This window comes from Schistocerca piceifrons, chromosome 1 (genome assembly GCF_021461385.2).
Source record: "Schistocerca piceifrons isolate TAMUIC-IGC-003096 chromosome 1, iqSchPice1.1, whole genome shotgun sequence".
NCBI classification, from domain to species: domain Eukaryota; kingdom Metazoa; phylum Arthropoda; class Insecta; order Orthoptera; family Acrididae; genus Schistocerca; species Schistocerca piceifrons.
In genome coordinates this window covers 898,426,517-898,449,022 of record NC_060138.1, presented here as the reverse complement: position 1 = coordinate 898,449,022, position 22,506 = coordinate 898,426,517, and the positions used below count along the sequence as shown (strand labels likewise).

The 22,506-nt window shown below is 39.9% G+C and overlaps 1 protein-coding gene across 2 annotated transcripts in view; it reads left to right on the top strand.

Moving 5' to 3' along the window:
- LOC124716953 (E3 ubiquitin-protein ligase RNF103-like) overlaps positions 1 to 22,506 on the top strand; it is a 129,004-nt gene that overhangs the window by 34,135 nt on the left and 72,363 nt on the right. For both annotated transcript variants that reach the window (XM_047243556.1, XM_047243547.1), the window contains 2 exons: positions 6,909 to 7,020; positions 11,742 to 12,200. In XM_047243556.1, the coding sequence (XP_047099512.1) occupies positions 6,909 to 7,020; positions 11,742 to 12,200 (571 nt within the window). The remainder of the gene's footprint in view (positions 1 to 6,908; positions 7,021 to 11,741; positions 12,201 to 22,506) is intronic.

Genomic DNA, 22,506 nt, shown 5'->3' with positions numbered 1-22,506 from the left:
ACTGCCGGTTCAGCCATCGGCATCTGCTGACGGCTGCGCCACCGCCGTTCTGCCCATGTGGGCAATCGCTGACGGTATACCACATTTTAACCTCCTGTCCGAATTTTAATACGCTGCACATTGATCTTGGCCTGCCATGTACTCTGGATGCCATTTTAGTGGATGACACAGGAGCAGCTGCTCGCGTTCTTCGTTTTATCCACTTGACAAACCTGTCTAAGGACATTTGATTATGCTGGTTTTTTTTTTTTAATCCTATGCCTGTCAATATGTCTTTTATAGTGTTGTCCCTTTTAGTTGCTGTTTTAGCCTTGTGCCACACGGTGCATTCCTAACTTAGTCTGGGCGCTAATAACTGCTGTAGTTGTGCGCCCCCCCCCCCCCCCCCAAAAAAACCTCCCTCAGCCACCAACTGTGGGGGAACCACCACCACCAGGCCCTGGACCTGATGTGGACGTGGAGCTCATGCTATTGTCACCTGTCCTACTTTGTGGGTGGGCACAAGGTGGACTGCAATGCTGCCTGTGCCCCAAGTACTTCCAACCATATGCGCCAGTATCAGTACATCACTTGTCAGAGCCTCACTAAGGAAGACTGCAAAAACATCTCAAGAGTCCGACGTGTTCCCCAAGGGAAACCGAATGAAGTAATGTGCACACATTTGAAAGCAGCATGTATTAGCAGGGCATCCGCAAGAGTACACCATGAAAGAGCAATACTGTGAACTACCGATGAGCCCGCTACGGGCGAGTGCCTATTTAAACCTTGCTGCACTACGCTTGTGTTCAGTTATCATGTCATTACTTCTTGTGTACTGTTGCCTTGTCATCTTACTGTGATCAATGTATGCTATGGCAGTGGCGTACATGCCACAACCTAATAAACTACCAACTTTCTAGGTTGTATTGTGTGTCCAAGTTAAAACACTTAGCTGAAACAAGAAGTGAATAGTACCAAAATACTTAAATTCTATATGGAATATATGTGTGTATTCCATTGGTGGCAGTGTTTTCAGTGGGATAAAGAACTAGAGTGTTCGCTATTTACAGTTCCAAATCTTAAATAATTGAGTTAAGGTAAAAATCAAATGTGGATCAAAGAAGTCTAGAAACTTATCTCATATACTGTAATAACAGGATACATTGGGGAAGCCTCAAAGAATGTAGTGCATAAATTTACCAATAACATTAAGATAATAGAGAAAATAGTTGACTTTACCAGCTGCAGCAGGGCCAGGGTTTCATGTGATATTGTAATAAATGTTTCATATGAAAGTTACATTGAGTGGTTAGCTAGCAAGCTAACTCATAAGGATTATGTTACATGTCTTGTGGAGAAAAACAGACCCCAGATTTAAAACTTAGTTATTACAGAGTAAGGAGTAAGAGCCTTATAGTGTTTACCATATCATTGACTATAGGCTTTGGTTGTATGTTAAGAAAGGCAGGAAAATATTTCTGGTTAGAAAATAGGACAAGACACAGCTTGCTGATTACATGAACAGCCAACATCAGACTTTAGTATAAGGGGCCAAAAATTTTAGAATCAACAACAAAAATTCAAGAATGTTTGCATGTAAGTCGTCTTCTCTTCAAGATTGTGAGGGATATGTAACACCAGCTTTGATTCAACAGGCAAATTACTAAATTACTATGAAGGCAAGATAGCACCATCACAGACCTGAACAAAACCAAAGTCTTGAGGAATGGTGTGTGAGGAGTGTTTCAACCTGAATAGGACTCCAAATGGATTCTTTCTCCCTCTGATATCTCCAGCCTCCCCAAAATAAATAATTTTTACTGGCTGTGCTGTCTCTCCAGATTTACAGTGGATTACTTCCAAGACTGTACACACTTGTTCATACTTTTTAGCTAACAATCAGAGCTTGGTGTTGGGTGGGAGCATAGGGTGTACCTCTCTTTGCAATCCTGTTAAACAGAAGCAACTTGTGAATACCAAATTAGTACAGAACTTTCAGTAATTTAAAGGTTGGCAATATAACACATATTAATGGTTTGGGAACAGTGAATTGTAATGTATTTAGTCATGCTAGGAAGGATAATTAGGCAATTAGTCATTACTGCGGGTGTAGTGTAGTTCAAGAACCTAACTTCCAAAAAAGGAAATCGTTAGTTACATAAATGCTGACACTGGATTCTTGTGAGTTGTACAGATGTCAGAATTAGTAATGATGACATGAAGCTCAAACATGTGCCTTTGCATTCAAATAATCTTCAGTGAAAACTGAAATACATCTGCCAGTTAGTTTCACTTAATTATAAATGTATCAAAAGCAGTTGCATCCCCGAAACACAAATAGATGACAATAAAGTGAACAGAATTCCTGGTAAATCCTGTAATTAACTTCCAAATGAATAATCAATACTGTTAATTATTTGGAGTGTTATCACATGATAAACAAACAAGTATAGTAACCAAATTAAACTGAGTCCCTAGAAAATAGCTCAGGCATAAATGGTCACTTTCAAATCATTGGCCTTATGATGCCACCAAACAACGCTGCATCCACATAGAAACAATAAGATACAGAGGCATTGTTTTTATTAGTGTGGACACTCCATGTACCACCAACAGAAATAAGTTTTAAAAAACACAGATAATAAGGAGATTAGAAAATTTATAAGAGCACTAAAAAGCAGTAGTTCTGCTGTTTATGATGGTGTTTTTATCAGAATATTAAAATATTGTGGTGACTTGATAGATGACCCTTGAGCTATCTTTGTAATCATTGTTGACTTCAGACATGTTTCCCCGACAGATTTAAACGTGGTGTTGCAACACCCAAGTATAAAAATGGAACCAACCAAGGTAACACAGTAGTTAGCACACTAGTCTCGCATTGAGGAGAATGATGGTTTGAATTCCCATCCAGCCTTTCAGATTATATTTTCCATGATACCCCTAAATTACTCAAGGCAAATGTTGGAATTGTTCCTGTGTAAAGGGCATGGCTAATTTCCTCCCATACCTCGAGCTTGTGCTCCGTCTCATGAAATGACCTTGTTGATAGGATATTAAACACTAAATCTCCCTTCTTTCTATAAAAAAGGAGATAAACTAACCACCTCTAATTACAGACATATTTCTCTCCTTCCAATCTTTTCAAAAGTGTTTGAGAAAGCAGCTTGTCATAAAATATTAATTTATTCTTCTGAGGAGAACTTGCATACTGCCTCATAGTTTGAGTTTTGTAAAAGATTCTCCACAGAGAACTCACAAATGAAGACCAGGCAGAGCTAAACAAGAAAAAAATTATCCTGTTGGTATATTCTGTGACTTAGCCAAAGCCTTTTTGTGAGGACACAAATATCTACTTGGAAAGGAAAAATAAAGATTAGGGTTTAATGTCCCATTAATGAGGTCATTAGAGACAGAGCAGAAGTTCATATTGGAGGAAGGACACCGAGGAAGATCGGCCCTGTCCGTTCAAAGGAAGCACCCTGGCATTAGATGTAGGCACATTAAGGAAACCATAAAAAACCTAAATCTGGATGCTTAAAAAAGGATTTGAACCACAGCTCTCCTGAACACTAATCCAGTGTCCTAAGCACTGTACCACTTCACTTAGTTCTATATGCAGGCTTATAATATTGTGGCATTAATGAGATTACTCTTGCATGTACTGGTCTTAATTTAATAATGAAAAGCAGAGAATCACATTATCAGGCTCTAACACACAAGTGATGTTAACGTGAGAATGGGGAAGTGTGACAGGAAGGGGTCTCACAAAGATAAGAACTAGGTGTGCTGTTGTTCGAATCCTACATAACTGACTTCCAGTGGCGAAAGCATACCAATTCAGTGTCTAAAATGAACATTAGCAGATGCAGCTCAGACGATAGCCGAACAAGCCCATGGGGTAGTCATAAAGTTTTAATTATTACCTCAAAAAAGTAAAGTCACACAACAAATTGTGCAAGAACTTGATTTTGGCAGTAGCAGAAATGTTTCTGCTGTGTCAGATCAATCCAGGTCGGTAAGGAAGTCTTCTGTATTGGGCTGACGCAGCTGCAATATTTCCATTGCTGCCAGAAATGAAATTACCACATGAAACACCACTTTACCATTTAGCTGCATCATTTTGTTTGGGCTCCTGTAGTGTCATTAAAAAAAAAATAAATAAAAAAAAATAAATGACTTTATTTCTTTCAACGTGATAATTAAAACTTCATGACTGCCCCTTCTAAAGTGCTGCTAGGTCAAGAGTTTGTCTTAATCTAACACACACTCATATTATGCAATTTCAATTATGGAATAATGACCTGGTGGCACCAGAAAGAAGGCATTAATGGTAATACATTAAATGAAACACATTGTATAAGAATACTTGTTGTCCAGTTAAATTGAATTCAGCATGTACAGGATGGGCAAAGTAAAACTGCCACAGAAAACATTTACAATAAAATTAATCCAGGATTGGCCCTTGTTAACGAACATCTCGGAGGATGACATAAATGGTGATTTTTGATGTTGATGCAGTGCTGTGCTCAATTTATTGAAGTGTGCTGCAGTTCTGCCTGAAGGGTAACATCAATAGGGTTTTCGGTGTTCTGCTGCAGCTACTCCAGTGTGTGCAGACTATTTGAGTACACTTGACCATTCAATTTGCCCAATACATTACATGGACTCTGTGTATTGTCCTCTCCTCACCGAGCACCTCATGCACTCATGACAATTTGTCTTGCTAAAAGTATGTATACAGTCATTCATAATCTGTGAGTTGATCCATATATGGATTAAACAGTTTCTGGATGTACTGGTTAGCGTTAACAGTTTGGTTAAAGAATCATATGATGCGGACACCAGACATTGTGCGCTAAGTACCAATCTTGGAATTGTGCAACAGCTCTTCAGAAGTACTGATGGAGATTTTCTGATGAACAGAAGTACATGTTCTGTGACTTCATACTCGTTACAGGCTGAACCAGTCTTCATACGAGGAAATTAAAACTGAAGATCCGAAAGTTCTGATTTCACATCACTCAGACACCTCAATAACAACTTTATATGCAAAATTTGGTCTGGGGACTTTAATTTGTGCAGAACAGTAAATTTGTAAGGATAAAGATTCAGGTACTTTATGATAATATTTTGACATGATGATCTCTGTTTTCACTTGTACACATAAACAGCATTGAACTTTTGTTGGACTTCATTCTGGGCTTTCCTTCAGTCAAGCAATGTTTTCTAGTGTTCAAATGCTTTCCAGGTAGTTACAGCTTTTATTCACTGCAGAGCCCGTTTCGACTATTTTACCACTAAGTTTTGTATTTAAGACCTTTCTGGAGGTTTTCAAGGAATATTTCACATCTTAAACTCTCGCATAAACACTTCCACACAGGCTGTAGCTAAGCCATGTCCCCTCAAGCCCGCTTCTCTCACTGACTCACTTGAACATGACGACGCAGCAAAGTACACATACAGAACACATGGGAAATGCACATGTGCAGACATGTGATACAACCGATTAGTGTACCGAAATCATGATTTGCAGCATTTGCTGTAATAGGCAGTGCTCCTGTACTTAAAAAAGGATCAGTTCCTTGTCGGACTTAAAAATATTTTTTGGGCCAGTTTCATTTTTCCCATCCTGCAGATAAACTAATCAAAAAGCTCAGTTCAGTGTGTTTTGACCTTATGAGCACCATTCATTTTGTTGAGCTAAAAGCAGATGCGTTGCTTATCTTGCATGTTGTCCCTCCCTAGAAAGTAGATAATCTTACATTTTGCATCTTGCAATAAGCTTTTTTAAGGCTCGTGGCTTTCTTATACTAACTTCTCCAAACATTTATTCCTTAGTATTTTATGTTTCTGACAAAAAAAAGTATTTTTTTAACTGAACTGTTATCTACTCAGTCACAGTACAAGATACAAAGATAATTTTCACATGGACTTTGATCTTTGACTAGAGTCCAGAGTGGCATTACATAGCCTGGTGAGATGCTGTTCAGCAAACTCCCACTGGATTATGAATAGTAATGCACTGTAAATAGGACTCAGTATTTACAGGTGTAGGTAAATATTTTCTTTGAAAAATACCACTGTAATCAATGTGAAGTTACTGTTACCTATTCGTTATAACAGAGGACACAGCAGCAATATTCTGAAAAGTATAGTTGCTACTCACCATATAGCAGAGATGCTGACTCGCATAAGGCACAACAAAAAGGCTGTGAGAAAGTGAACTTTCAGCCAGCAGGGCTCTTGTCAAAAAAACACACACACACACACACACACACACACACACACACACACACACTCATGCAGCTCAGACACACATGACCACAGTCTCTGGCAGCTGAAGCCAGCCAGAGATTGTGGCCATGTGTGTGTGAGTTGCGTTTGCATGAATGTGTTTGTGTGTATGTTGTCTATTTTCAATGAAGGCCATGTTGGCCGAAAGCTCCCTTTCTGACAGTATTTTTGTTGTACCTACCAGTGACTCAGCATCTCTGCTATATGGTGAGTAGCAACTGTCCTTTTCATAATTTTATTATGTTCCATCATGGATTTTCCATTGTTTCGATTTTGTGTTGGAGGACACAGCAGCTTATTTAAAGGTAGCAGATTTCTTTCTAATCTACTTGATTAAATTTAACTAGTATAGAGATATGGTGATAGTTTACCTTTTTTTTTACAAAATGACTGAATGAATGAAAGACTAGACAAATGAATGCTCTGTCACACAGAAAGTTCTCACAAATATTTCGGAAGAGTGCAGGACATTAAATGATAATTGTATTTATCTTCATAAATTACAAGAACACATTATTATTTAAAAAATAAAAGCTATTTCATTTTAGAATGTATCTCATTTAATCACCTTGGATTCTGAAATCAAAGTGTGTTTGGGAGAAAAAAAAGTATTTTTTTTTTTTTTTCTGTAGACTATGTGGCAGTAAAGGATGGGATCAGCCTCTTCTACTCCTGGCTCTACCAAAGGGGTCAAGGCCTAAAGATAGAGTAATTCTTCGTACTTTCACTTCAACAAGACCACAGGTAAGATATAATACTGCTTTTTATTCTATTCGCAAACTATAACGACAACACATGTTCATGGAATATGTCATTATACTAAGTGAATTAATTTGTCCAAGAATTTATTTCATGAATATTTTTTTTTCTCCATCTTAACAGAGATGTAAACAAAAAACCAAACAGTGGAGTAATTTATTTGAAATTGATATTTAACTGAAAGGAAAACCTTTTTATAAAACCTTACTTCAATTACTTAAGCTACACATACTTTTTTTTTAAGTGTGAAATTATGCATATATTAAATGAATCTTTGAAAAGAATAGCATGTTATTATCCTGTGCAAGCCTCCTCATCTCTGAATAACTACTGCAACCTACATCTTTGTGCATCTGTTTACTATATTCATCTCTTTGTCCTCCTCTCTGGTTTTTACCCGTCCCCCCCCCCCCCCCCCACTTCCCTCTTGTACAAAATTGGTGGTCCCTTGATGCCTCAGAATAAGTGTAATCCCTCCTTATAGTTAGTTTGTGTCCCAAATTTCTTTTCTTCCCAGTTCTATTCAGTACTTCCTCATTAGTTATGTGCTGCCCAAGTAGTAAAACACATCTACTACTTCAAATGTCTCATCTCCTACCCTAATTCCCTCAGCATTACCTGATTTAATTAGACTACATTCCACCCTGTCCATTCCCTACATTCCACACTGTCCATTCCATTCAGCAGCTCTTCCAAGTTTTATGCTCTCTCTGACAGAACAACAATGTCATTGGCAAACACCAGAGTTTTTATTTCTTATGCCTGGACTTTAGTTCCTACTCCAAATCTTTCCTTCCCTTTACTGATTCCTCAGTGTACATATTAAATAACATCAGAGATAAGCTACAACCCTGCCTCACTCCCTTCTCATCCACAGCTTTGCTTTCATGCACATCGACCCTCATGACTGCTGTGTGGTTTCTGTACAAATTGTAAAAAACTTTGCACTCCCTTGTATTTTACCCCTGCTGCCTTCAGAATTTTGAAGAGAGTATTCCAGTCAACATTGTTGAAATCTTTCTCTAAGTCTACATATGCTATAAATGTAGGTTTGCCTTTCCTTAACCTATCTTCTAGCATAATTCATAGGGTCAGTATTGCCTCGCATGTTCCTCCTTTTCTCTTGAATCCAAACTGATCTTCCCTGAGGTCGACTTGTACCAATTTTTCCACTCTTCTGTAAAGAATTCATTTTAGTATTTTACAACTTTGACTTATTAAACTGATAGTTCAGTAATATTCACACTGGTCAGCACCTCCTTTCTTTGCAATTCGAATTATTATATTCTTCTTGAAGTGTGAGGGTATTTTGCCTGTCTCATACATCTCGCTCACCATATGGAAGAGTTTTGCCATGGGTGTTTCTCCCAATGCTATTAGTAGTTCTGATGGAATGTTATCTACTCCTGGAGCCTTGTTTCTGTTTAGGTTTACCAGTGCTCTGTTACATTCTTCTCACAGTATCATATCTCCCATCTCATCTTTTATTCTGTCCTCTCCATCTCTATAATATTGTCCTCAAGTTAATCTCCCTTGTATAGACTCGATATATACTCTTCCACCTTTCAGATTTCCCATCTTTACTTACGACAGGTTTTCCATCTGAGCTCTTGATATCCATGCAGTTGCTTCTCTTTTCTCCAAAGGGCTCTTTAATTTTGCTGTAGGTGGTAGCTACTTTTTCTCTAGTGATATATGCTTTTAAATCCTTACATTCTTGGTTAGCCATATTGTACTACTGTCAATCTCCTGTTTTAGACATTTCGCCTGCTTCACTTGTTGCATTTTTATATTTTTTCCTTTCATCAATTAAATTCAGTATCTCTTGCATTATCCAAGGATTTCTAGTAGGGCATGTCTTTTTACCTATTTGACCCTGTGCTGCCTTCACTATTTCATCCCTTAAAGCTACCCATTCATCTTCTGCTGTATTCCTTTCCCCTGTTCTAGTCAACTGTTGCCTAATACTTCCTCTGAAACTCTCAGCAACCTTTGGTTCTTTCAACTTACCCAGGTCCTGTCTCCTTAATTTCCTATATTTTGCAATTTCTTCAGTTTTAATCTACAGTTCATAACCAATAAATTGTGGTCAGAGTCCACATCTGCCCCTGAAGTGTCTTACAGTTTAAAACCTGGTACTGAAATCTCTGTCTTACCATTATATAATCAATCTGAAACCTTTCGGTGTCTCCAGGTCTCTTTCAGATAAACAGCCGTCTTTCATGTTTCTTAAACCAAGTGTTAGAAATGCTTATATTATACTGTGTGACAAATTCTACCAAGTGGGTTGTCCTTTTATTTGTTTCCCACCAGTCCATATTCACTTACTATTTCTCCTTGTTTTCCTTTTCCTATTACTGAGTTCCACTCCCTCTTCACTTAAATTTTCATCTCTCTTAAGTATGTGAATAATTTCTTTTATCTCATCATACATTTCTTCAATCTCTTCCATCACCTGTGGAGATAGGTGGCATATAAATTTGGACTACTGTTGTTAGTGTTGGCTTTGTGTCTATCTTGGCTACAATAATACATTCACTATGCTGTTTATAGTAGCTTACATGCATTTCTATTTCCTTATTCATCACTGTACCTACACCTGCATTACTCCTGTTCCTCCTGCCACTGAGCTTCACTAATTCCCACTATACCTAATTTTACTCTATCCATTCCCCTTTTTAAATTTCTAACCTACCTGTCCGATTAAGGTGTTATTCCATGCTCCGATCTGTAGATGGCCAGTTTAGTTTTGCCTGATGACAACATCCTCATGAGTAGTCCCCACTCAGAGATTTGAAGGGGGACTGTTTTACCTCCAGAATATTTTACCCAAGGGGATGCCATCATCATTCAACCATACAGTAGAGCTGCATGCCCTCAGGAAAAATTATGATAGTTTCTTCTTGTTTTCAGCCTTTCACAGTATTAGCACAGCAAGGTCGTTTTGGTTGATGTTACAAGGCCAGGTCAGTCATCCAGACTGTTGCCCCTTCAACTACCTGAAAAAGCTCTTCAGGGACCACACATTTGTCTGGCCTCTGAACAGATATCCTTCTGTTGTGGTTGCATCTATGGTATGGCTATCTCTATCGCTGAGGTACGCAAGCCTTCCCACCAACAACAAGGTCCATGGTTGAGAGAAGCATTTAAAGTATTCCAGCAAGCGTTAATTAAACTAGTCATCCTATCAAGGGAACACAGTCACTGTTAAAGTTTTTAATGTTTGGTATTGCGGAACACTGACCGATAAGTTCAAAACCTGAAATTTCTTCCACAGAATAACCTACAGCTGTAACAGTGACACCCATCAAGATGTGTTTCACAAAGACAGTTATTGATTTCCGTACATTATGCTGTGGCAATGTACATCAGCACATAAGAGAATCCTGACACACAGTTTTAACGCAGGACTTTAACACACATTTTGCCAAACTGCCGACTCAAATTAATTTATTGCGTTTAATACAAATACTGGGACCAGTTCCTTGTGCAGGAAATTTGCAGTCATATTAAAGGGAGAGAAGCACTGTCACATAGGTAATACATTCAAGTCCAGATACAAAAGCACAGATTGTCAACAAAATTACAATACATAATAAGTAAATAGAAATCCCAAGCCAGTAAGACTAAGAAGGATGATCTACAATAGTTTTTAAAAATAATGAAATGCACACAAGAGAGTGGTGTTCCGCTATGCTTCTATCTTATGCCAGCCAATCTGACATGATGTAACACCAAGCGACTCAGTATTGTAAAGTCTTGTCAGGTGGTGCACTGTTGTCAAGGCTCTAGCTGCAATTTGTAGACAAGCAGCATCCATAGAGACTCTGTCAATATGCCATCTTCTGAGCCTGGCTGGAATGCATTACGTCCCATACTGTGATTAGGAAACAGTAAGCTTGAAGATAATCAATTGTTTAATATGTGTATACTGTCTTGACCACAACACTGTTGTAAGCACATTTCTGTTAGAATTCTGCTACCAAAACAATGCCACCATAAAAAAGCCCACATATTTTCCACTGAGTGAGTCTTTATGCATGCAAAAATCAGTGAAAATGCTTGGCTGCTGTCTGGCAAATATCCACATCTGCTGAGATTTTCAGTACCAATTGCACTTTTCCGTATTTTCTTAGTTGTTAATAACATCATAATAATGTTAGGATTTTTATTTTCTTCACACAATGTTCTTTTATCCAATTTAGTGCCATCTGCAAACAGTTTCTGACCTACAAAATTAATTTTTAAAATTTTGCAGTAGTGATTGACCACTAAGGGTACCTGTTATTCAGGTTATGGTTTTGCAGCAGTTTCTTTGCAAGCAGTACGCCATTCTTAATGTTGGGTACATTCTTGAAACAACAGCCTACTCTGGTTTTACCAGAAATAAAATTTGTCTTTATGTTCCACAAATGTTTTTAAATGTTTAACAGATAAACACAATCCAGTAACTTTGTGAAGGATTAGAACCGTATCCCCTCCCCATCCTGTAACCCTTACAGCATTAGTACCTAGGAGTTAGTGATGTGCCAATGGAAGAAAGTTATTTATTGACATTGACTCAGCATATTACTGAAAAACTGAATGACATTAATTTTTTTGTGTGTATGGTTTGGATGTTTGTATAAATGCCAAGAGATCATTTGCTTTTTAAATGTGAAATGTGTATGCATATTATATGTTTTAAGAAAAATTTTTGTCCACAGGCAATAGTGGAATGGGTAAGAGAACAGCTGTCCATCAGAGTAAAAAGAGTGAAAAGTGTTGAGGAAGTTCAGTCAGAGTGGTTCGGTGAGGATGAAGCAGCTGTTAATGCACAAAACAGTGAAGTCCGTGTGCTGTTATTGACTCATCTTTTACATCCACCACTCTTCCTGGCAGCACTCAGTGTGAAATTCACAGGACGAATCAAGTTTGGCGTGTTTACCGTGAAAAAAGAGGATGCAGAAATGGTGCGCAAGAAACTTGGTCTGTCAGATCAGAAGCTTCCAGCATATGTTGTTGTGACACCAGAGAGGAAGGTTGTTTATGGTCGCAGAAAATTTGAACACTTCAATTATGCTGCTATGAACCTCTTCCTTCGTTCTGTACAGCCAGAAACTAATGATGTCTTCCTGTGTAGCTTAGTGCTGGTCAACATGCTTGTCAGTATTCGGATGTTTCAGGTATAGTTTCAGTTCTTTACTGTATATTTACTTATCTTGTGAGCTTCATAAAAGATAAAATTCAGAAAACATGAAAGACATTTTTGTCTCTGCTTTGGCTATTCAAAAGTAGAAGCTCGCACTTAAACTACCATCATTTGGTTATTCAGTATCTGATTTAAATGGTGCCCATTCAACATTATTCTGGAATATTTGCACTTTGATCAGGTTTTTCTTTTACGAGTGCTAATTTATTTATGTATTTGTTTCCATTGGACAGATATTTTTCAGTGATTACTTATGGCTTTAACCACAAATTGTGCGCTAGTTGACAGCAAGTGAGGAGGACTTATGAATGTGCTGCTGATCGTGGAGAGTTGTTCATTCATAACAAAATATTTTATTTCAGTACCTTCTCTCTCTCTCTCTCTCATTTTTAGGTAGTACTGTTAACTATTAAATTTGTTAATATCCCCCCCCCCCCCCCCCCCCCACTCCCAGGGGACATGCAGTTCTTGAGTGAGTATGTGCATGGTGAGCATGGGATTCAAAGTCACTGCAGTACTTCTTCCTTTCCTGTGCTGCAGTTTTATGTTCTGAGTATATCTTTTCTCAGATTTATTCTCTAGCACAGATTTCCTACTAAAAATCTAGCTTGCTTGCAGTATATAGAAGCCCCTCCCACTATGTTCCTTTATTTTACACCAAACAATGGTAAATCTAGGATGGACCAATGACAATATTGCAAAAAGAATAGACTGCTACCACAATACAGTGGAGATGTTGGGTCACAGACAGGCGCAACAAAAATACTACTAAACAAGTAAGCTTTTGGGAAATGGCCTTCTTCTGAATTATACAGCATACACACACAAACATTCACACAAATGCAACTCCTACACCCTTGACCACTGTTTCTGGCTGCCAAGGCCACATTGCGGAGGCTAGACTGGCTGGTCTCTCAGCCAGAGACGGTGGTCGTGTGTGTGTGTGTGTGTGTGTGTGTGTGTGTGTGTGTGTTTTGTTTGCATGAATGCGTGTATGTATGCTGTCTTATTCACAAGAAGACCATTTGGCCAAAAGCTTTCTTGTTCAGCAGTCTTTTTGTTGTGCCTGTCTGTGGCTCAATATCTCCACTACATAATGAGTAGCACTCTGTCCTTTTCATAATATTGGGTTTATTTTACATCACATATTTTAACTTGCATTAAATCCTCAGTATTTTAAAGTATTTTAACTTGCATTAAATCCTTAGTCTTGGGTGTGACCTACACCTTTTCAAAGCTTTTTACAGAAGCGTGGACTGTGTGGGAAAGGTCGACCAATGCCCAGAACAGTATCTAGTCCACTTGGAGGGTTGTCTGGTACCCATATGGTCATAGCCCCTAGCTATGCAGAGAATGCATTATTGATGCTCGAGCTGTCACCTCCCACATACGCCAGGGATTAGGCGCCTGTCCATTTAGGGGCTTCGAGACTCTGGGCCCTGCCATCAAGCCAGATGGCCTTTGCTCTGGCTGAGTGGTGCCCATGGCGGAACCGTCGTTTGGATTATGTAGTATCATGGTGGGTACCTTACACTATGAAAAGACCAAGGTACCACCCAGTGCTCACAAAACTCTGGCAGTCTCTTCACACAGACCACAATTCAGTGCACATCATTAAGATCCTAGGCACTTTTCTTTCATGGCCATACCATGAGAAAAAAGCAAAACTAAATGGCTTGCAGACACTTATTCTCCTCAATTCCTAGTTTGTAGTCACAGACAGAAGGTCCATTCTCTCTGCAAACTCAGTGTTCTTTTTGGAGAATATTGAAAACATATACAGTGAACTGTCTTTCCTTAGTAAATTACAAATTGGTTCCATTGTTATTTAGAAGCCAAATCATACCTAGTCTTGGGCATCATTCTCTTGGAGTTCCATGATACACATCTTACCATAACACCCCATAAGAATGTAAACATGCAAGGTTTCATTTTCCACCAGGACTCAATGCAGCAGATGGATGAAAAACTACATGAACAGTTGGAGAAGTGTAGGATCCATTGTGGCCCGCCGGACCACAAATTTGATGCTAGAGCATTCATGCTTACTTTTCAGTGGGGTTCAGTTCCAGAGGAGTTCAAAACCATGATTTACTGCTGTGATGTGAAACCATATTTCCCATCCCCAATATGACACTTAGAATGCCAGTACTTGGGGCTTATGTCTTCCTGGTGTACGTATGACCCAATTTGTGGAGAATGTGGCCAGCCAGTTCATGAAAATTCACAACATGCGCCACCATCTGTCTGTGTCACCTGCAGGAAGGACCACCCTTCCCATTCCTGAAGTCTGCTATCCTAATCGAGGAATGCAAAATACATGAACTGTAGGTCTTTGATCGCCTCTAATATTTTGAAGTTCGGAAAAAATATGATACTTTATATCCTGTCTTCATAGTATTGATTTTTGCCACTATGTGGCCACGTCGTCAGTGGTACCTGATGTATTTACTCCCCCGGTGTCGCCCTTTGGTAGTGGTGCAAATAAATTGGACTATTGGGGCAGTAGGCCCTCCCCCTTCATAACCATGGTTCATGCAGCACCATCTTCGGAACCTCTCCCTGCACTTGGTCAGAGGAGCAGCATCCTCTTATGGCATCTACTGGTAACAGGACTCCCTTTTGGGAACTCCCTCCCCAGAAACCTACAGATGAGCCACCCAACACCAACCAGTAGCTGAGGAGCCTTAAAGAGTGGAGCCCAGGACTCCCCGTCCCTCTTCCATTCCTACACCTTGTAATCTTACCCTCCCACACATCACTATTAAATTTTTCAGTGTCCTCATTAGTTTCAAAAGCTTCGAGAGGCATAAAATATACACACATCAAAAAAAGTTTTGCATTAGCCCAGTTCCTAGAACTCCTCAATATAGTGTTGACTGTGGATATTGTATCACAGACACAATCCCTTTGACTGTTCAGAGATGTTACTGAACCTGCCCAAAGATGTAAACAACCATGCATGAGCAGCGCCTATTAGATGGAGGGGATCCTAAGCCAATCAGTTCCAATCATTCCTCCAGGAAGGAGGTACATGGCTCGTGTTTGTCTGTAGTTCAACTGTGCCTAGACAGTCAATATCGCAGTTTGATCGCATCCGCATTGTTACTTTGTGCCAGTAAGGGCTCTCAACAAGGGAAATGTCCAGGCATCTCGGAGTGAACCAAAGTGATGTTGTTCGGACATGGAGGAGATACAGAGAGACAGGAAATGTCGATGATATGCCTTGCTCAGGCCGCCCAAGGGCTGCTACTGCAGTGAATGACCGCTACCTACAGATTATGGCTTGGAGGAACCGTGACAACAATGCCACCATGTTGACTAATGCTTTTTGTGCAGCCACAGGACTTCATGTTAAGACTCAAATCGTGCACAATAGGCTGCGTGATGTGCAACTTCACTCCTGATGTCCGGGGCAAGGTCCATCTTTGCAACCACAACACCATGCAGCTCGGTGCAGATGGGCCCAAAAACATGCCGAATGGATCGCTCAGTATTGGCATTACGTTCTCTTCACCGATGAGTGTCGCATGTGCCTTCAACCAGACAATCATTGGAGACCTGTTTGGAGGCAACCTGCTCGGGCTGAACGCCTTAGACACACTGTCCAGCAAGTGCAGCGGTTTCCTGCTGTTTTGGGGGGACTTTATGTGAGGCCCACATACGCCACTGGTGGTCAATGGCTGTATGATACATGAATGCCATCCTTCGACTGATTGTGCAGCCATATCGGCAGCATATTGGCGAGGCATTCGTCTGTACAGAAATAAATTTAATAATTAGCATTAGATTGTGCAATTAATAATATGAATTTTAAGTATGCCAGATATTTCGTAACTTCAAATATTCCTAAAAGAAGAGTAATTTTAACCATTAGTACATATCGATTGTAGCATATTAATTTCTTTTTATACATTTTAGCCTGAAATATAATACATTGTATACAAAATCAAAATTCTTTTAGTGAAACAACTGAGATTATGTTCACCTATATGAGATTCGAGATTAATGCCGCTATGGGTTACTTCTATTTAAAAAAAAAAAAAAAAAAAAAAAAAAGTAATGCCAGAGGAGGGTGTCTCGTTACAACGTACACCTACAGCGGATAAGCCCTCACAGGATTCTCAACCACCAAAAACGGAGGAGGAGGAGGAGAAGAAGAAGAAGAAAAAGAAAGCTTGGGAGAAGGCTACTCTTCTGACCCTGGAAGAATGAGATCCCTCAAGCCACCTGACTGTTGTTCCACCCCAACTGGTGAGGTGCAGTAAACCTGAGATATGACCTTTCCTCCTTGCCCCTTCACATCTAACAAGGACACACTTAACTTGATAATTCAATGGAACTGTAATTGATGTTATTGCTACCTACCAGAACTACAACTAATTTCCTCTTGTTCCACAATCTGTGTTGCTGTCCAGGAAATACTTTTTTGGATATTGAATTTGTGGTTCTTTCCTCTAATCTTGTGACTTTGCTACAGTTTACCGCAGGCAAGGGACTTAGTTGTCTGGAGATGAACACCTTTATCCAATGATGCCCCCTACCCCCTCTTTATCCCTACTCACGGATTTCAGTGCCCACCACCCCCTGTGGTGAAGTACCATGTTGTCTCATCTGGATCTTCTGATTGATCACGTTCTTTCTGATTTTGATCTCTCTCCCTCAGTGATGATTCTCCTACACATTCAGCACCCACCCATGTCACCTTTCCAGCTATCAACTGTAGGTTCCTTTCTCCCAGTCATGGAGCTTTGCTACAATAGCTGCTACACAGCGATCTTTGTGACAGTGACCGCTTACCAATGATTCTGCCACTTCCATGTCAACACCCGACAGACCAGTTACCATATTGCGCTCTTTAAAGAACCAGCTGGCAGTTGTATACTTCTGCTGTCATCTCTATCCACTCTTTTCAAACTGCATCAATGAGGTTGTGAGAAATGTCTCCTACGCGATCACTGATGCCATCGGAACTGCTGTTCCCATTTCTGCAGCCCTCTCTCTGCTGCCTCCCTGTGCCATGGTTGACCAAGGACATTGCAACAGCTATCCAGGATTGTCGAAGGGCCCTGAAACTTCTCAGATGACATCTTTCACAGACCATCCCTATTCACTTTAAAGCAGCTCTGTAGTAAGGATTGCTATCTAATTAAATTCAGTAAGAAGGAATGCTGGGAGTGCTGAACCTCTTCCTTTAGAACATATATCTCTTCATCACAGATGTAGGCCCTGTCTTTATGCTGCCAAAGACCAGCAACTGTTCCAGGCCGCCTCCTTCATGATGGTATGTCTACCAATTTCATTTCTTGTTTAACACCCTGCAACACACTTGTCAAAAGTGTTGGCATCCTCTTCTTAGCCAGCTATTTTGAACCTATTAAAGACTAGTTGAAGACATCCCCTTTTCCCCTCCCCCTTGTCAATCCAAATTATAAAATGAACATTTCATTGACTGCCAACTTGTTCAGTCTCTTGATTCATCACATAAAACAGCCACAGGCCCTGATTCAATGCATAATCAAATGATCCAACATCTGAATGTTACTCAAAGAATCCACCTACACAGGGTCTTCGACCTTCTTTGGGTAGTAGGTGTTTCCCAACCCTTAAACCTGGCAGAAACCACACGTCCATAGACAGTTGCGGACTGATTAGCCTCACCAATGTGTCTGCAAACTGCTTAAAAGGATGGTAGCCCAACAATTGTGCTGGGTTCTCAAATCACTGGACGTTTTATCCACTATCATTGTGGTTTCCTAGAGGGACAAGCCACAATCAACAATCTGGTTAGGTTGGAAGCAGCAATCTGATAGGCTTTTTTCTGAATTCCAACATCTCATTGCAGTCTTTTTTTTTTATCTATGTAAGGCATATGACATCGCTTGGTGTCATCACATTTTACTTACTCTCCTTGACTGGGGCATTTGAGGCTCTTGACTGGTATTTATTCGCTAGTTTTTATCCCACCGATTGTTTCAGGTTAGTGTTGGTGTATCATTCAGCTTCCTATGGTTCAAGAGAACAGCACCCTACAGTGTTCTGTGCTGAGTGTTAAAACTATTCCTGATCAACAACATTGAGCTAGAATTACCTCCATTGGCCCATTTTTCAGTCCCTTGCTGTATATCAGTCACTTCTGCATTTGGTATAGCTCCAAATCTGTGGCCTTGGCTGAGCGTCAGCTCCTAGATGCCATCTGAAGGGCCTCTGCTGGGAGTCTTTCCCATGGCTTTCAGTTCCCTCCCATGGCTTTCAGTTCCCTCCCACAAAAACAAGAGACATGCATTTCTATCATCATACAATGGTTCTTGCAGACCTAGAGCTATATTTGGGTATGCAGCAATTGGACATTGTTGCACAATCTCAGTTTTTGGGACTCCTCGTTTGATGAAAAGCTGACATGGCTACTCCATATTTGTCAGTTAAAGACTAACTCCAAAGTGAAAGCTTAAGGCTCTCTGCTTCCTTGTTCCCACCTTTTGGAATGTGGATCACAAACTCTAGTCTGTGCTTACTGTAGCCTGGTATCTCCCACTGGTCAGGAATAACAGTTGTAGAGCCTCACAAAAAGCATAAGGTAATCTGGACAGCAGCTGTGCATGAAGTACTTGAATAATGATAATTGAAACTAACAGCTGTATTGTAATCCAACATTGTTCATTCAAAACATGCTACTGCTCGAGACACCAAAATGTGTCATTTTCAGACCCCAAACATAATCTGCCATCAATATAAGAACCACAGTGATGAAGATCAAGAGTTGTCATCCTGTCATTGGTGGGCTTATTACTGGAAGTTACGGAATCTAGTTGATTTTGGCCACAATCCACTTGACTTTGTTGGTTGCACATGCTGTCGTAACTTGCTTAGTAAGTTTTACTGTTTCCATTTCAAGTCTCCATTGGTCGTCGTCATTGTGGTTCATACGTTGGTGGCAGATTACGATTGGGGCTTGAAGATCACAGTTTTCACCGTCAAAACTGGTAGCATGTTTTGAATAAATGATGTAGGATTACAATACAGCTGTTGGTTTCAATTATCATTATTCAAGCACTTCACAGAAAGTATCTCACATGCTGGTGCAATGCACTTTCAGATGTTTTCTCTGAGCTATAACATTTTAAACTATTTTCAGGCTGGGGGCAGGGTTGTTGGGGTTGGGGTGTCTCCTACCACATGCTGGGTCTGGGGGGACCCTCACCTCCACCTTCTCTGCTAGCTCCTGTGGTCACCCCAGTTTTACTCTGTTTTAATTACTTTTAGATGTGGTTAGCTCTTATTTTCTGGCGCATTGTATTTTACGGATGAGGGATAACACTCTGGCAAGATGTTAAGGATTCCTTATCCTCGGTCCAAGCCAATGATGAAAGAACAATGAAAGAGGTTTATATGTTTCCTCCAAGATAGTGGGTACTGTTCTCATCTCTAACACTTCACTTTAGATGTAACAGATTGGGGGTGGGATGACTTTTGGAGGGACAGCATCTGTTGCATGCAGAGCTCAGGGGCCAACACTCGCCTGGGCCCACCCACCTCTTTACTGATTATTTCTCTCACCTTTTTTTATTGTCAGTCCAGCTAATGTTCATTATGATTTTAGCTTTCTCACTTTTACTGTTATGAATCTCTCAGCCAGGAGGTCTTCTTTCCTCTGTAACTGTCTTAGCACTTTATCAGATTGGGGGGGGAAGGAGAGGTGTCAGATACAGATGAAATTTCTCCCACCTTATATGAGACATGGAGCAGCCCTCATATGTGCTGTGACATGCACACCATCCCAACCCATATACTGTTACTTCTCTCTAAATTATTTCTCAGCTTCAGCATCAATATTGCTTTCAGTTCCTCAATTTTACCACTCCTCTCTGCTTTCATAATTTGTAGGTCCCGCTGTAACTGGCTAGCTAAGTCAGTTCAGCGGTTGGAGAAAGTCAGTGGCATACCACCTCCAACAGAATCATGCCTAGTAAAGCACTGTGGTGTTTAAAACAACCTTCAGATTGATGACTACTTTAGTTTCTTAAGTCAAATAATGGAAAATCCAGCCGAAGTCCCCAGGCTGCCAGAGACAGTGGTCATGGGAGTGTGAGTTGCATTTGTGTGTGTGTGTGTGTGTGTGTGTGTGTGTGTGTGTGTGTGTGTGTGCGCGTGCGTGTGCATGTGCGCGCGTGCGCGTGTTTGTGTTGTCTAAAGCCACTCCACAGTATGGTGAGTAGCACTCTATCCTTTTCATAATATTGTCATTACTTTTTAAGTGTATATAGAAGCACATGCGAGTGAGTAGCACACACTTCTTCATACATTTATTTACAATCTCATTCTCATATTACTTCCCACCTCAGATAGTAAGTACATCAGTTTCTGGTTGGGAAGTTCGGAAGCAAGGGACTTGTACCCAGCCATATTATGTAAGGCATTGCCTAATGGGATTGCCTCTACAGGAATTGCATCGTCATCACTATTGCTGTTTTGGTTCTGGGTCTGCAACATCATCTTCCCAATGATCACCACTATTGAAGCATTCATTTTCTTTGTTCACTGTAGAAATTTTCAGTTCTATGTTGGCAGCATCGCACCTCGGCTGCATCGGACAGGTGACTGAGGCTATTTGTTGATTCATCGCCACCTGCTTGTCCTCCAGCGTCCACATTTTGTAGAGACTCAAAACCAGAATTAATGAAGCATTTTGTAATTGTTTCATTTTTCACTTCATTCCAAGCACTTTTAATCCGGCTGACAGCATCACCTACAATCACAGACTTAGCTGGGTCATACACGGATATGATGTTCATTTTCTTAACTAGGGAACACAGAAGATTCTTTTGGTAATTTAATTTAAAAGACTGGATCACTCCTTGGTCAAGAAGCTGAACACAGGACGTTGTGTTGGCAGGAAGAAATGTTACTACCACATACTTGATACATTTTGGTGCAATAACATGGTGCATTATATACGAAAAGTAGGATTTTACTTTTCTGAATTCTCATTTTTGAATTTAAGTTACTCAGCCAAAAATGAAAGTCACACATCGTCCGTGCATTTTATTTGCACGCCAAAAGATAACAAGCAAGGAAATGTCATTGTTTTTGAAGTGCTGTGGACAATTTGCAGTATGTATGACTAGTGATTCCCCTTCTCACTGCAGAGGTTAGCAAAAAGACTGATTGTTAATTTTTGTTTTGCCATTTTTCCACCTTTGCACTGATCACTCTTCACAGTTAGTGTTTGTCTGGAATAACTTCAAAAAATGGACCAATTTCACCCATGTTGTAAATGTCATTGTCATAATAGCTACTTGGAAGTCTCGACTTCCAGTTGGATACATCTTTTTGATTAACTTCTGCACTTTCTCCAGGGACTGCTCAGAAAACAATACTATGTCGAACATGAAATTGGTCATGCCAGTCATTGCTTGCATTGAAATTCCAAGATCAGAAGCAAATTTAAGAGCTTTTTCTTGTAGCATCAGTCCACTAATAGACAATCCTTTGGCACTTGCTCCATTAAACCACTCTAAAATAGCATTATTCACATCTTAAAATGGTTGCCACAGTCTTTTATTTTAATTTTAGTTCACGTTTTCTTCTCATTTCTTAACACACCTGTAACAAATTGAAGTTGTAATCTGTATTTGACTTTTTCACTCTTTTCCTTTTTCACTCTCTCTAATAACAGAAATTATGTGTTCTAGCAAGAGAACAACAAAATTTCTTTTATTTGAAATAGTTATGACTATTCACTACAGAAGAAAAATCGGAAATGTTTGCTATTAGAAGTAAAATTACAATGAAATTTTAGAGATTGTTGTTTCCAATTGTCAGTGAGAAACCTCACACTAATCAGTATTGAAAATCCCCATTCTGTGATTGTTTGTGGTCCTCTTAAAGGGAAAACAATGTTAAAGAGTGGTGGTTGGTCGGGAAAGGGTTGGTCGTTTTAAAGGGGTTAAAGATGCAGTGATATTGTGAGATTTTATTTCTGTCTCTTAAAAATATTGTTGTTTAGAGAGAGGGTCTGCCTTAAAGGAGTGGTTTTTCTCAAGATGTTTTACTTCACTGTGTGTGTGTGTGTGTTTGTGTGTGTGTGTGTGTGTGTGTGAAAATCTTCCCCTTTCTATATTGCTAGCCGACACTCTTGCATCGAGGGCATACCATTTTCCTCTTCTTATGTTGGTTTTCAGATAGTTCCCATGTTCCCATGCTTCAGCATTCCTTGAAGTACTCTGCCCACTGATGTAACACGCCTTCATGTGATGCTATTAGTTTATCGTCTTCTCCTC